This window comes from Halyomorpha halys, unplaced genomic scaffold (genome assembly GCF_000696795.3).
Source record: "Halyomorpha halys isolate HHAL.00 unplaced genomic scaffold, Hhal_1.1 Scaffold95.1, whole genome shotgun sequence".
NCBI lineage: Eukaryota > Metazoa > Arthropoda > Insecta > Hemiptera > Pentatomidae > Halyomorpha > Halyomorpha halys.
The window spans coordinates 974,628-990,509 of record NW_027108063.1 but is presented as its reverse complement, the minus strand read 5'-3'; the positions used below and the strand labels follow the sequence as shown (position 1 = coordinate 990,509).

At 29.5% G+C, this 15,882-nt stretch overlaps 1 protein-coding gene and 1 long non-coding RNA gene across 2 annotated transcripts in view; one reads left to right on the top strand and one right to left on the bottom strand.

Moving 5' to 3' along the window:
• baz (bazooka) overlaps positions 1–15,882 on the bottom strand; it is a 129,662-nt gene that overhangs the window by 32,156 nt on the left and 81,624 nt on the right. Inside the window, exon 5 of the mRNA XM_067046433.1 lies at positions 14,503–14,606. Coding sequence (XP_066902534.1) covers positions 14,503–14,606 — 104 coding nt within the window. The remainder of the gene's footprint in view (positions 1–14,502; positions 14,607–15,882) is intronic.
• On the top strand, positions 7,324–9,719 carry LOC106677362 (uncharacterized). The gene is made up of 3 exons (XR_001342583.2): positions 7,324–7,410; positions 9,323–9,381; positions 9,485–9,719. It is a non-coding gene; the product is annotated as an uncharacterized lncRNA (long non-coding RNA).

The following is a 15,882-nucleotide window of genomic DNA, read 5'->3' as shown; positions in this document are numbered from 1 at the left end:
TATAACAAGGGGAATCATAGCAATAAAGAGAACTTGGAATTTACGTTTTTTTTTCAAAATGTCCTCTTTCGTCTTGGGAAGGTTAAAGATATGAAACCCCTGAATTCTCAGGTAAAAAAAAAAGCGTTTTTTATACAATTTTTCCTCAGTTATTACACATAATAGTTTTTTTTTCTTTCCGAATAAGAAAAAAATATCACTGATTCAATTAAACGATATTATATTCACAAAAAATTATAAAAACATAATGTGGTTTGGTGAAAAGTAGATGAAAGTTTGTTTTAGAAAAAGGGAAATGACATTCGTTTTTAGTGTCTTCTCAAACGCTTAAATACCATTTTTCAAAGAATTTAAAAATTTGAATTTTTTCAACTCGATTTATTTGGAGGACTTTTTTTTCTAATTGTAAATATTGTTCATATATTCGTTCATTACTCCTCTGAATGTTAACCAATCTCTACGTTAATAAAACCATCGGAAAGCTTATTTTTTGCTCTTTTAATCCATATTAAATTTAGATTTAATGCTCGCAAATAAAGAAAAAAAGATCAAACGTTTTAATTTATATCTCTGGTTCTGATTTGTTTGATTAGATCCGGTCTGCACCCATTGGTACAGTTTATAGAACCCATATACGCAATGAGGAACCAACCAATGCTTTTGTGAATGCGTGTTTTATCAATAATTTTAATTTCACATGTACCCAAGACACAGTGATCTTCTATATCGCTGTTTTATATAGATAGATCCTTGAATTTTGGGTTAAAAAGAAAAAAATATATCGATATAGCTTTTAAAACAATACAAATTTCTGTTTCGTTCCTTGTCACATATATTGGTTTAATTTATGTTAACAAATCATAATAAATAAGTATACGTAAATGATAAATTTTAACTAAATACAATAATTTATATCAATATATATTAATATTGTGTCAATTAAATCTATAAACATCTTCAAATATAGAAATAGCAAAACATTGCCGGGTCAGGTAGTTATTAATAAAATAAAACAAAATTAATGGATCTGTATCAGCGAAGATACTGCGCATTTGACTTTGTATTAATTATTTATAATTATTCAGGTACTCACTGAAACGTATTCACTTTTTTAAAAGTGTTTTTTTGATAATTATAAAACTACTCACGTTTCGGAACATTCTAAACGTTTATTTGAAAGACAATTAAATTGACTAAAAAGTTAAACCTGAAAAATTAGCTAAGATACAATAAACTTGTATTGGACTTAGCGTAATTAAAGTGTGTGATTGGACTTAACAACACATCACCGTGTAATAATTTCCAGATTTTTTAAATTGATTTCAAAATCCAAAAAACATGCAATCATAATATATTTTGGAAAATTGCAATTAAAAAAAAAAGGGGGGGAAATAATTCAGCTGTAGTATACCCTTCTTTCATAAAGCTCTCCGAAAAATTATAGCATGATATCAATACCGTTTCCATATGATTAAATTAAAAGTACAGGATGCCTAAGTCTCTCTACCCCTTCCCCAAATATAGAGCCAAATAACGTATTCCTTATTAATGTATTAAAGCGCCCGTCTGCCAACCCAAAGGTTGCGAGTTCGAGTCCTCGGCCCTATCCGGGATTTTTTCAAGCAAATAATTATACAATACTTACTCAAAACCTTCCCCGGGGCATTTGTGAGGCTGGTTAGCCAATGGGTGGCACTCACAAAAATAGGCGTGGGAATGACGAACCCACCCTATGAAAAACCACGTCATGAAACGCGCGATGTATTTCCTAAATAAATCGCGGGAGGCCTTGGACCTCCACGGTCTGTCGCGCCGATAATAATAATAATAATGTACATTTAGTATACGGTTTTCTTATAAATATCCCGAGCCAAAGTAACACAACAAAAGATTTTTTTTAATCATTCTGGTAAGTAGAAAGTTTATCTTCAAATTAAATTCTACTAAAAACAACATTGAAGCGAAGTAAAGCCGAGGAAGGTGAGGCACCGCCAAAGAGGTCAGCCCCGTGATAAGGTGGTTAGGTATTAACCCAGTTAGGAGTCCTTCATGCTCCTTCGCTTGGTCAACACCATGAACAACCGCCTGTTTTTTTGAGGAATCCTTCTTGTTTGTTATATTTATGAAGAATCCTTAGTTGAAGTACAAAAACATCGTGGCCTTCTCAGAGTCGACTCCAACCCAACGATGCCGAACCGTGATGTTCCGTAGTCGTTGAACTGTATCCTTGAGAACTACCTCAAAAATTGGGAATATGAGGAATAGAATAATGTGGAGTTATTCAAATAATAAGGATATCTGTCTGACAGCGGCAGAATAACTGTAATTCAGTAACATTATTCATTTTACAGTAAGTTAAAGGGAACTTTTCAAATGTGTAAGAGTGAATAGTAAATATATTTTGAGGTTCTTGATTAGTCAATATTAACACAAACTGAGGCGTCGTTTCGCGACTTCAAAAGACACATAGTCATGCTCTGCAGTAAAAAAAAAAACATTTATTTATGAAGAATTTTCTAAAAATAATTATTAAACACTAAAAATAAATAAGAGATAAACTACATAAGAGAAACAAATAGACTAACTACCTCCTGGAAAACAGTTAGGGACGTGGGTGAAAAATATCACATATCTCTCAATTTCACTCTTACCTAGTTCTAACGCAACATAATACCAATTAGTCAAATGGTAATTAATGTTATAAAACAATTGTAAGTAATGGTTCTATTTACTAATTTTAATTCGTTTTCTGTACATTTCAGTATTTAATAAATAGCTTTAAAAACTATTTTTTTTATTTTTCGTGTTTGAAAGGTCGAGTCACGTCCTAATATGTTTTCCTAAATTATTGTCTAAAATCAATTTAGGTTAAAAAAGAGTAAAGTTCAACAAAGAAAATACTTTAAATCGAAATGAAGTGTATTATATAAACAACTATCTAATTTTAGTAACGTGTTTTTTCTACAATTAAAATAACAGTTTTTTCTTTATATTACATAATTAAATTTGGTGATTTTTTTTGTTTTAAGAGCGTTTAATGTCTAAGGCGTAAGAAGTTTGTAAAAAAAAAAAAATAAATAAATAAATTATATTAAAATTAGTTATCTTATGAGATGAAAAGATAAGTAAGCATGTACGTGGCACGGAACAACGTTTTAATTAATCCTCTATAAATTTATTTTTTATTTTGATAATTATTACGAAACAAATATAAAAAATGGAAACCACTAATTCCGTAAATTTTATTAAACCAGCTGCATTTGGACGCTTTTGTCAAAAAAAAAAAAATTATAATAATGTAAATCAAGAGAAAACAGAACCGAAACAGTTAAATCGACGATGTCGAGAAATTATCGAGGGAAAGTTAGTGCATGAGCAATCTGGCCAATATTTATGACAAGTAGCTGCTAATTGCAGTTAGGTAAGAGAGGAACAAAAATTACACCCTTCCTTAGGCCAATGAACTCATTTTCGAAAGGTCGGTACAGAGGGATTAGAAAGGTTAGCAATGTATGTAACAGCAGCTTTTGGGCCTCATGAAGTCGTTTCAACTCGACATTTTAAAAATAAATAAATACATCTGAATAGAAATAAAGAACCTTTAATTCCAGCTAGTATTTATCACTGGATATAACTGATTTAGATTCAATTTCAACCATAAAACAAGACACATTTAAATAAAAATTTCCTTAATAAACTGTCTTTTTTTTTTTTTTTTTTGTGTAGTATTATATCCTGCCATATACATACAGAAATCAGAAATAGAGCTAATATAACTCATTCCGAGCACATTTACAAAAAAATGGTAGATTAAACGATAAAAAAAATTATGAAACATATTTAAAATAAAACAATGTGTCAAAATTATTTTTAAAATGTTCTCATAATAGAAGATCCTTCCTAATAGAACATTTTAAATAGAAGTGTACAGAAATACTTTTTCAGTTAACTGTACAACAGGGCTTCAAAAATGAAAAACCTCAAGAAATGGCATTATAAAAAAAAAATCAAAAAAATCTGTTGATTAGCATGGACCATTTAGGCACACAAACAAAAACCATGAGTCCTAGTGCTTTCAGAATTGAAGAGAAAGAACTTTTTCAAAATAAAGTCGCACAATTACATCAGAACGATGTAAATTAGAAATGATTATTTTTAAGAGAACAATTTGCTAGTAGAGCATTATAAATGAAAAGTAATCTGGTATAAGTTTTCATAAACCTGAGAAACATAGTCATACATAGTTGACAAAAGAAAAACTTCAATACTAAAAAAAAAAAAAATTAAACATCTGGTAATCAACATGAACTTAATTAGGTGTGCAGACAGAAAAACAAAAAAAAAAAACACAAGTATAAATACAACTTTTATGACAAAAAAATTGATAGAACATGTATAAAAAAACTTCTGTCAAAAAAGCTAATGGAAAAGATTTTATCATAAAAGTTTCGATAGGAATTTGTCTTCAAAAATTCTGACGTAAAAGCTTTGATAAGAACTTCATAATAAAAGTCTACGACAAACGTTTTTGCATAATAAACTGTTTCAAAAAATAACCGAGAAAAACTATTATTTAGAACAAGGAGTTCAGTAAAATAAACTTGTATAGTTTCATTTCTGAACGATACAAAAATTACCTTTAAATTCAAACCCATGAACATCAATTAAAAATATATAAACTGAAAACGAATCCTTAATTGCCTAATGGTCCTTGATTGGAAAATATACCTTCAGGAAAACTCGCAAATCTTCGATTTTGAATCAGTGAACAAGCCAGTATGGGAAAATGAAGCCTTATTCAGAAAGATTAAAACAGTTTTGCTGGAAATGGCTTCGTCCACAAAAGTCTTGAAGGAAATCTAAAAAAAAGAGGTCAAGAACAAATACCGAAATATAGGAAAAATAAATGAAGGCAAACGTTAACGAGTATTTTTTACAGTTAAGATTAATTCCTTACGTCCCCGTACGAGAAGTTTTATACTTTTCCAAATAAAAGTAAATATATTTGCTTAAGCAATTTAGACAGATAAATGCCTACCTAAGGAGACGGAAGCTTCTAAACCCCTCCCCCCCCAAAAAAAACCCTTTTATTCGTTTTTATGTAACATAAGTACATACTTTATACTATTTTATCATAAAATATCTTTAATTAATCCATTTCTTACACATAAAAAATAAGTCCATATCTTGATTCAAATGTAAAATATATCAACCAATACATTTACATATAGGATATATTACTGCATCAAAAAATCTAATTATATCGTTGTTTTATAATTCTAAAGACAATAATGAACAGCAGCAGGTTTTTTGCCCTAAAAATGAAACAACGTATCTTTATTAGAAATAAAAGTATACGGTTAGTAAACAATGTACAATTAAATAATTCAACTTAAAATCTTAAATTTACTAATGGAGATACATTCACCACCCAAAATAAAGTCACATAATGGTTATTTCTGGTTTTCTGAAAAATTGCTGTTTTTAGAGGAACTTTATCAGAGGTACTATAATCGTACCAAGCTCAATACGGATACAAATTTCTTCAAACTAACTATACTTCAAAAAATGTATATCTAGCTTGTGGTTGATAGTTTCCATGACATTGAGTTTAGAATAAAAAATTAATGAAAATTTATACTTTTTGTTAAATAAAATAAACTCCTACTCTTCCTCGACTGCCAATTTGGATTTTTAATGCCAATTCTAAACCCAAATTATATATCAAAAAATCTGATTTACCCGATCGTTTTGAAAAGCTTCGTTTCGTGGACTAAGAGACAAGATGGCTTAGCTAATACTGTCCTAAGCACGCTCAACTCTCCCTTAACAATGTTTAGGTTTTTTAAAAAATTGTTTTGCTATTTCCTGATGTCTTTAATAGTAACTAAATCAATATACTAAAGAAAGGATCTTATAAAGACTAAGAATTGAAGAAAATAAATTTCTTATACTAATCGCTAACTTTCACATAACATATACCAAAATCAATGAGTGGATTTTATTTTTATAACTAAATTTTCTAAACATTTATAGAATAATAAACATAATCTGTGTTAAGAAATCGTTTCACATCATCTACATTGTAAGCTTAAAAGGAATCAAACTGTGGGAAGGAGCTATCCCTTTCCCCGGCTCCAACTTTCACGTCCAACAAGGAAGGACTTAAAATCCAGTGTAAACTTCTTCTTAAAAGGAAGTATTCGAATGGAACTTATGTACTGCGCAACCATCTTCTATTTGGGATTCAAATAGGTCTATCATGTCTTTGGAAAACCAATGAGCACACAAAGAGCAAATTTAAATTCGTTCAACAGGAAAGGTCAGATTTTAAAAGACTGATAATCCACTATACAAATTCTGAAAGCGGGATTCATAAACAACCGTATGTATAAAAGCTTTTAGTTTAATCGTAGAAGAATCTTGGATAAATAAGTATTGAATCTATACCCAAAATAAATAATGATAATATTATTATGATCAGTAGCGTATCGAGCTCCAACTATGATAAAAATATCAATGTAATAAAACGTCTAAAAAAAATCAAGTTCTTTTCAACAAAAATATTTTACTACACAAAAAAATAAAAATGACAAAATACCTAAGTGATGGATGTTGGTAGACGTAGACAATTTTTACAAGGACTCTATCGTTTCCGAATCTATACAATAAATTCTTGTGATGTTATGAAAATTAATTAATTTAAAATATGTAGTGTGAAAAGAGTGTTAAGTGTTCAAATCGCAAACGTGAAACGGCTCCACCTTCTTATCATCCCAATTTTGTAAGCAAATAATATCAACATCTGGAATCAAAAATACTATAAAAATCATCGAATGATTTTTCTTATTTAGAATTTCATTCGAAGCAACCTTAGAGATAAAAAAACATTGATGAGACCGGATATCTTTTAATAAGATATTTGCGGATTGTTTAACGAACTTACAGATTATGCTTATTTTTTATTATTGTTAAATTTCTAATTTTATATAAAATGTTAATGTTTTATAAGGATATTTCTATTAATATATATATGTATATATATATAAAAGTTGGAAAATCCGAAAACGGAGAGAGTTATGAGGAAAATATAATTTCTAACAAAATTTGAAAATAGATAAAATACTAACTTATAATAACGAGCAAATTTTCAATATGAGATAGTTTGAACATCGGAAGGCAAACATCGACAGACAAAGTAAGAGAAAGATGCCAAATTCCCAGAGCGATTCCACCCGACCTTGCACCGTGGCTATCATCTTTGAAGCAACAATACCTAATCAGTCACCTTCGTGTTCCTCAACCTTGGCAGAGGAACACGGGAGTTATTTACAATCTAAACCATGGGAACATCACCGTCCGAGCCACTTCCCGTTTGTAGAAGAGGTGTAACGTTCTCATCTCGGAATGGTAAGTGAATTTCGACCAGTATAATGGACGCTTTTATAGGTTTGTAGATGTAAGTAATCAGGAAGAAAGTAATTAAGTCGTTTTAATAAATATGTATACAGCAAAGTAAGTACCATTTTTTTTCTTTTTGATAAAAAATATCAATCCCTTGAATCCATTTCTGAGTTGTAATTAGAAGGCCCATCCAAATCCAACGACTGAAAGTTTTGAAAGTAGAATTCATATCATTCTCTCTAGAGCTGTAAACTTGTTAGCTAGTTTTCCACTACATTGACTTTTAATATTATTTAATTATATAACTAATTTCTGTTCCAATTAACTTTAGTAAAAAAAATTACACAATTCAAGGGTACTCTCCTATTGAAGTGCGTCCTATGACTTAAAAGCGAATACAAATCAAGCCATCGGGTTAAAGATTTTTAAAGCTGAAAAATTAACGATTATTATTTCTCATTGTAAATAACTTTAACTCGAGCTCAGTTCGGATCAGAGTGGCTTTAAATGATTCAGTTAAATTGTTTCAAAATCACTTTATATCCTAACGTGTTTCACAACGAGATGTCCGCAATTTAATACCATTTAAATTTAATTTTCTAAATTATACATAATTAAATTGTAGGAAGACAAAAATTTTAAGAAGTAACAGAATATTACAATAAATATACAGAGAAAGTATGAAAATACGCCAAAAAATATATATACATATTTTTTTTTATACAAAAGATAATAATAAGCTTTAGTTGGGGAAGTATAAATATGAATGGATAGAAAATCAATTTCTGATAAATTCAGCCAGGTATGATAGAATAGTAAATAAGGACTAGAGTATTAAATTGTAGAACAATACTTATTAGAAAAAATGTAAATATGGAAAAAAGGTCGGTGTAAATGGTAAACAGATATGTGAAGTAAATGTGGAAAAAGTAACGTACAATAACAAGCAAAATTAAGAATAATTCAAAAGTAACAAGCAAAAATTAAGAATAATCAGGTCAGGAAATGATTACATAAATGGTTCAAAAATTAAAATTATAAAAATACTTACTATTACAAGTAGTGAATTAAAAATGATTACTATAATGTTATTTTATGCAGTTTAGTACATAACATTCATAATAATAAACTTCATAGAACCGTTTCTATTTTAGTAATTAATTAATAGGGGAATGTCAAAGATATGCCAAAATCATATATTTAATTATAAATAAGAAGAGCATTTTATTAATTTTGAATTATTTTGGCTGAAAACACTGATACTATTAGACGGAATTTAATATCACGTAATTTGTTTTTATTATGCAACATACCTCAACTTAATTAATATGTGTTTAAAGCTTGTTAAATAAGAAAGTTTTTCAAGAAGTGGAAAATCTATAGTACCGTAAGAGGCTGATAAAAAACAATCGTGAAAAATTCATATTTTTACGAGAAAAAAAAACTTTGCCTTATTCATACACTTCTCTTAAAATGGTTTTATCTATGATAAATTCTTTCTGTTTTTAACGAAAATTTTGTTTAGTTTACCATGCTTTCATTTAGAATTAACTAACTTAAATAGTTTTTAGTTACTGCTTCCTATTGCACAAACAACGTGACAAGCTTAACAAAACAGAAAAAATAGATGTTTCCTTTACTGTAGAGAATCAGAACATTGTCTATGTGGACTTTTTTATTGCTTTCGAGGTTTATGTTAACCACATTAAATATTTTTAAAGACTTAAGAGGACAACCTGTATATTGAAATTCATTGTTAGTTGTAATTTATTTATTTATCAACAAAGGAGTGTTAAGTTGAATATTAAGTTATTTAAGTCACGCTCTGTGATAATACCAAAACAACTTTAAAACTGAACTTAGTTAAACGTAGTTTATATCGGAAGAGATTTTATTAATGTTTAATTTATTTTTTCAGAAAAAATGTGCTTGATATGATAACTACCATTTATCATTCATAGTTCCGAAAAATTAGCGGTAAATAAATCAACAATAATAGCTATTTAAAAAAAATATATACATCTATTTATTTGTTCTAAAACATTTTTAATGTAAGCTGTATGGTTATTGCCGTTTTCAGATGACCTCCTAACACAACAAAGGAGAGATTCCACTGGCATTGCAACAGAACCAGTCGAAGGTTTCAAGGCAAAGACTTGCTTCACTTTTTAAAAACAAGCAATTTGAAAATAACTTTATATGATATAACATTATATTAGCATCCAAAATATATGTATTAAAATATAAAAACATAGAAAAGAGACCATGTATTAGAAAATAAAAGGTTTGTGAAAATACCAGTAAAACAACTTTATAGCTGAACTTTATATTTTATTACCTTAACCAAGTTTAATTATATAGAGTACATTCAACAATAATTAATCATAAAATGCTAGGACATCTATTAATTTTAGTACTTATCAATGATCGCGAAAATTACCATCATTCAATGTCGAAAAAAGGAATGTATTGAAGATAAGGTACGGAACAGAAAATAACTTAAAATACAACTTAGATATTTTGTGCTGATAAATTAATTATGAAGTCCAACTACCTATGATTGTCATGTAAGTCTTCAGGAATATTTGAAGAGGTTAAAGTATCCCTCAAAAGCAATGAAAAGGACAATATAAACAATGGGCCGATTCTAAACACAATACATAATTGGTGTTTTTTTAGTCATGATACGTTTTCTTGGAGCAAAAACTAAGAAATATTTTCTAAATAGGAAGCAAAAACTAAGAACAATTTTCAAATAGGAAGCAAAAACTAAGAACTATTTTCTAAATCGAAAGATAGATATATTTATTGGCTTACATTAGAACGTAGCCATGAAATGAGGTTCAATTGGTATTAGTAAATTAGTTTATCAATATTTAATGTTAATATTAAAATACCATATTTCAATTATAATTTTCAGCAAAAACGTGCAAACTGAAACTAAATACTTCAATAAATCCATGCATACATCCATTAATATATGAAACAATACCTTCTTGATTTTATATCTTATATAGTTAAATTTTATAGTATTGAACAAATATTAATGACAATAAAAGATAAATTGTATACTTTCCAACAATAAATAATTTAATATGAAGTAAAATAATACTGAAAGAAGGAAGTTGAAAGTTTCTAAAATGTAAATTGATTTAGATGTCAATAATGCTGTTTTAAAGGCTACCAAAATTAATCTTTATGCACAAATAAGTACAGACATACGAATATATGATTGTTTTTAAACTAAGTAGTTGTACCTCTGGAGTTAAAAATACTCATACAAAAAAGTAAAACAAATCGTTCATGTGTATAATAGATTGAAAATTTACAACACCAACGATATATCATCCGTGGCAGCATCAGTGTGATCTTTTTTTCTTTTCTATAATCTTTTTCTATGAGTATACAGAACCGAACATTAGAGCATCAAGTGCATTCATTACAGATAAGTCGATCTAACTTCTTTATCAGCCATTATAACATGAGTAATGTAACTATTTACTAACATAACTAGATAATTATAAATTGCATTATGGTACAAGTAAGTAAATTATATAAAATTTTCTTCAAAAACTAGGAGAATTCGTCTGGTGTTAAAACTGTCGTAAGATGGAACGTCAAAGCGGCTGAATAACACAAAATTTTGTTTTTATTGAAAAATTGAATTATCAACGCTCAATGAAAAAATCAAGGTATTGTAGAAAACTTAGGAAATAGTGATTAACTTAGTATTCTTAATCAGATAAATTAATCAAAAACTACACCAAACAATGAATTTCAATTGTTTAAATAAAATCAAGCTGTTGTTCAATTTCAGGCTCTTTTTAAATATTGCTTGATTAAAATATCTTAAAGTCTTAGATTCCCGTTTTAAGCTCAAAAGTGATATAAGACCGTCGCTTCCCGGGGATCTTAGCAGGGCAGGTCTGGCGGGGTAGGATTGCCTTTTTTGTGTTATGATCTACTCTTGTGAGATGGTGACATGTCGTAGATCGACGAACATACACGCTATAATTGTTTGAAAAGTCAGATAAGTAAGGCTACCATGCTGATGGGTTTCCACCACCAGTTTGCAACGGACGTATGTCCTGTCCATTCCTACCAGTTCATCACGCCATAGCCGTTTGATCTTCTTCAAAATGGTTTCATTCCCAACGTACAGGTGATAATTTTATCCAGGCTTCAGATATGGTCGTTCTTCACGCTTGGCTGTGACCAGATCGTCGTTGTTTTACTTCTCCCGTACTCACTATATTTAATTTTGATAAGTACAGTAGTTTTCGTCTTCCATATAATTTGTCTCTTCTTATTTTTTCATTTTTTTTTAATCACGTGCCGGGCACTAATGACAACGCGAATATCATTAGTTAAGCTTCTTTGGGAGTCTTCATTTTCCTTCTTTTCATCGCAGTTTCATGATCCTCGACTGCCTTTCTTTTCTTTCTTCGGACCACTTCGTACCTCACTTTTTTTCCTCTTCCAATATAGGCGAGATTTTTCAATCCAAATTAAAGTCTCAAAACATTCTTTATTTTCTCTAACGTCCAACGTTTCGATCGATTCGGCCATCCTCAAGGACAATCTTTAATACCAATTTACTCAAATACCAACTCACTCAAATAAAATATTTTAAAATTGTTTGCAAGGTATCCTGCCCAGGTCACTAATTTCGGTAAAAATTATCCTATTTTTGTCTCTATTTCATTAATATTAAACTTTTAATTATAATCAATTTAACTTTATTACACCTTGCTATCATAACAATATTTGTTTTCCTGATAGCAAGATGTAATAGAATTAAATTGATTAAAATTAAAAGTTTAATATTAATGAAATAGTGCAATTTTTACTGAATTTATTGACCTGGCCAGAATAGCCTGCAGAGAATTTTTTAAAATAATTTATGTAAGTGTAAATTGGTTTTTAAGATTGTTTAGAAACTTTAATTTGTATACAATTGATTTTATTTAAACAATAATAACCAGTCTCAAGAAAGTGAAAAGAATATAAATAAATTAATTTCAATATTATGCAGAACTTATATTTATGTAACTTATGCAAACTTTTTTTTTATTTATACACTGGTTATATTTCTTTCTTAAATAAACAAAACATGTAGTTGTTTAATCAATTCCTTGTTACCACAGAAATTTGTGCATTAATCAGTATTGACCCCTACAATACTGTTCGGGTTTTTTTTATTGAAAGTGAAAGAAGCCGATAACCATGAAGTATCTTTTCTTAGAACTTGTTGGTGATAATTAATCGGCATATTGTAAAGAAAAGTATTGACAAGCGTTACAACTGATTCAGTTTTATTTATTTATTACTAAGTCCTGGAACAGCATTTGTAACGACGTAGAATAACGAACAGCATTGATACATTACTCTTCGGGGAATTATCATTCCAGCAGATTTTATTTATTTACTAGTAGAAGTTCAGAACACAAGTTTGGTTTAATAATTTCCTCCAACCAACTAACCATAAAAGAACAAACTCACACAACTTATGAGACTGGGGTTTACACCTATTTAACTCAAATTTTAGGCAATTCGACTTACCTAGTTTACAATTAATGAACTAAACAAGTGATACATGATACTAACACCAAATAAGGCATATACAAAGCATTGAAACGAAACAACTTTAAAATTGAAATTATTACCAGGCTAAAAATGCAAGCATTTTTTTTTTTTTACCACCTATAAAGTTACCTATTAAGAAATATTAATTAATATTTTTGAAAGAAAACAAAACAAAACAAAAATCAACTTTCAACAATCTATTTCGTACGGTCAACTATCTTCTCCAGTATGTATTTATTAGTAATAATTTTAAACGAATTTTTAATCTGAAAAGGAATATCAAATACTTTATACATCATTAAAAAAAATTCGTTTTTTTTTTCAAAGAATTGAATCACGTTTTTCCGAGGTTACTCAAGTTTCACATTCCATTAACTTTCTATTTTTCTTGATAATTTTCCAGCTGTAATAAGTTGCTTCATTCTATTGCATTACTCGATCCACTGGAAAGATTATACTGGATTAAGAATGGAAAATGAAATGTAGATGTTATGGGTTTTTCTACTGAAAAGAAACTACAATTTTCTAGGGGAAGGAAGAAGTAAAAGCTCAAATTTTATAAATTCGACCGGATTTTCGGACTACAGAAAATCTTTTCCATTTTCCAAACGATATTGTGAAATACTTTTTATTTTCCGACTCTTTTGAATATGAAGTTTTGATATCTGGCAACAATAATTATCTTTTCTATTGAAACACAATACCTCAATTTCTTAAATTGTTTTTAAATCTTAGTAACAGCTTGTGTTGATTTTCTGTAATTTTAAATTGGTTCTCAAACTTCAAATTTTCGAACTTTTTCAATTTTTAAAATTATTGAGATGAATTACAACCCTCTCCCTTCGCAACGACTTCTCTCTGCGTGTTTTCTATGGATGGCTGGGATTGTTTCCATAGCAAATCATTAATGGAGTAAGTGAAGACGTGAAACATGCTGCATACACATCCTTGAAAAATGTTCATCTGTTATTCATTGCTATGAATAATTTATACTCTGCTTCTTTTGCCTCTTAAACATACGGATCCCTTTTCTAGAATATTCAGCAATGTTCCACTGCGTAAGTCTATGTATATAAAAGAATTGTAGAAATTCAATAGTGTTGGGAAAAGAATTCTTTTTTAAATTTATTATTTATTAATATTTTTTTATTTCTTTTTAAACAGAAATCACATTATAAAGTATTTTGATAAATTAAAACATAATATTTCATTATAGTATTACGTTGTGCTTTATATGAAATCTTACGTAGTTCAACTAACCCAGAAAGGAGGGGTTATCTATAGGTTACCATTCTGTCCCAACCTCAGTAGGTGTGGCACGGTAAGAACTACCACCATGTTGGAATTAAACCGACTTACAGTCGAAACGTATGGAATCTAATCAATAGCTAAAAACTACAATGACGAGTTGAATTTACCCAAACTTTTTCGAGTTTTTTATAATTTTAATGGAGAATAATTATATAGTCTAATTAATTAATATAAAATAATGACATTATATTGAAAACTAACCTTTCTAGAGGACCTAGGTTCGGTGATGAGAGGTGCAGCTGACCACCGCTTGGAGGCGTCAGTACTTACTGGAGGACCCCCAACTGCCTCGCCGTTAGCACTTCCTGTAAACAATTAAGATATATTATTAAATATAAATTCAATTTCTTACTGTCAATAATATAGTGAAGTTAATTTTAAATGAACGATCCATAGAACAAAACGTTTTCCTACTATGGTCACAGTGTTATACAAGATCATTGATCTCAATGCTGATGTATTTAACAAGAAAGCAAAATTGGTTTGGACCCTACAGTTTTAGCTAGAATTATTTTAAAAGGCTCTAGCAGTTTGTCTAGTTGAACCGGCAGAGTTATTTCAAATTGCTATATAGGGTAGTTTAACGTAACTGTAAAGGTCAGGTTGCATTTAAACCCTTTAAAAAAACTGTAAAGGGAACCTGAACACAACAGGCTCAAAGAAGTTTAGTTCACAATGTAGAACATTCCAACTTTGGTTTGGAGTTTCTTCCAGCACTATACCCTCCATCTTTAGATGAGTGAAAAAAAAACTCATCGCTGTCATCACGACCATAATATCCGATTTGTTTGAGACATTATTGCATTCAATTTTCATAAGAAGTTATGACCATGATCATATACCACAATCTATGGTTCTAACCACCCTTACATTCCGCCCCCCGCTTAGCCTCCACTGCCATTTAATACCAGTTACTCGGTTGAGAGAGAAGTAGCAGGGTGTACTGTAATTCTACCTTACCCAAAACAAACAAGGAGACAAACATAAAAAAAAATATTACAATAATATTATTCACTGATACCACCCATGTATCATCGGGACACAAAGTGATGTATGTATTAAGATGGGTTGGGATGTCAGCTGTATAAACGGTGTGAAGGATTGTATCATGGACTACCCTGAGGAACGCCAGCAGACTGAAATAAGGGTGAGTAAGCACTATCGTGATTCACGCAGAAAACTCTGTCAGTAAGACAAAAACGGATAGTGAAAAAGTATTTAGGCAGTAGGAAATGACCGAGTTGATTTGAAGACTTTATATAATTTATATATTAGCAGAGCAATATAATTTCTCTTGCTGTGTTTTCTTTTCTGATTATACTCCAATCATCTTTGCTTTAGTTATTTATTTTCTGATGAGAATACGAATCATGCTGATGATACCTGTCAGCCAGAAAGAGCCGTTTTGTTTTTCATTATTTAGTACTACATTGACGATGAGTGCAGATGACTCAATGTTGATTATTTCATAGGACCTAGCTGCTAAATAAATTAAGAGTCATTACCTTACTTGTTGACTTCATGTTATGGGAATCTCATGAGCATCATCAAGTTCAGGAAAACAATAAACATTAGTTAACA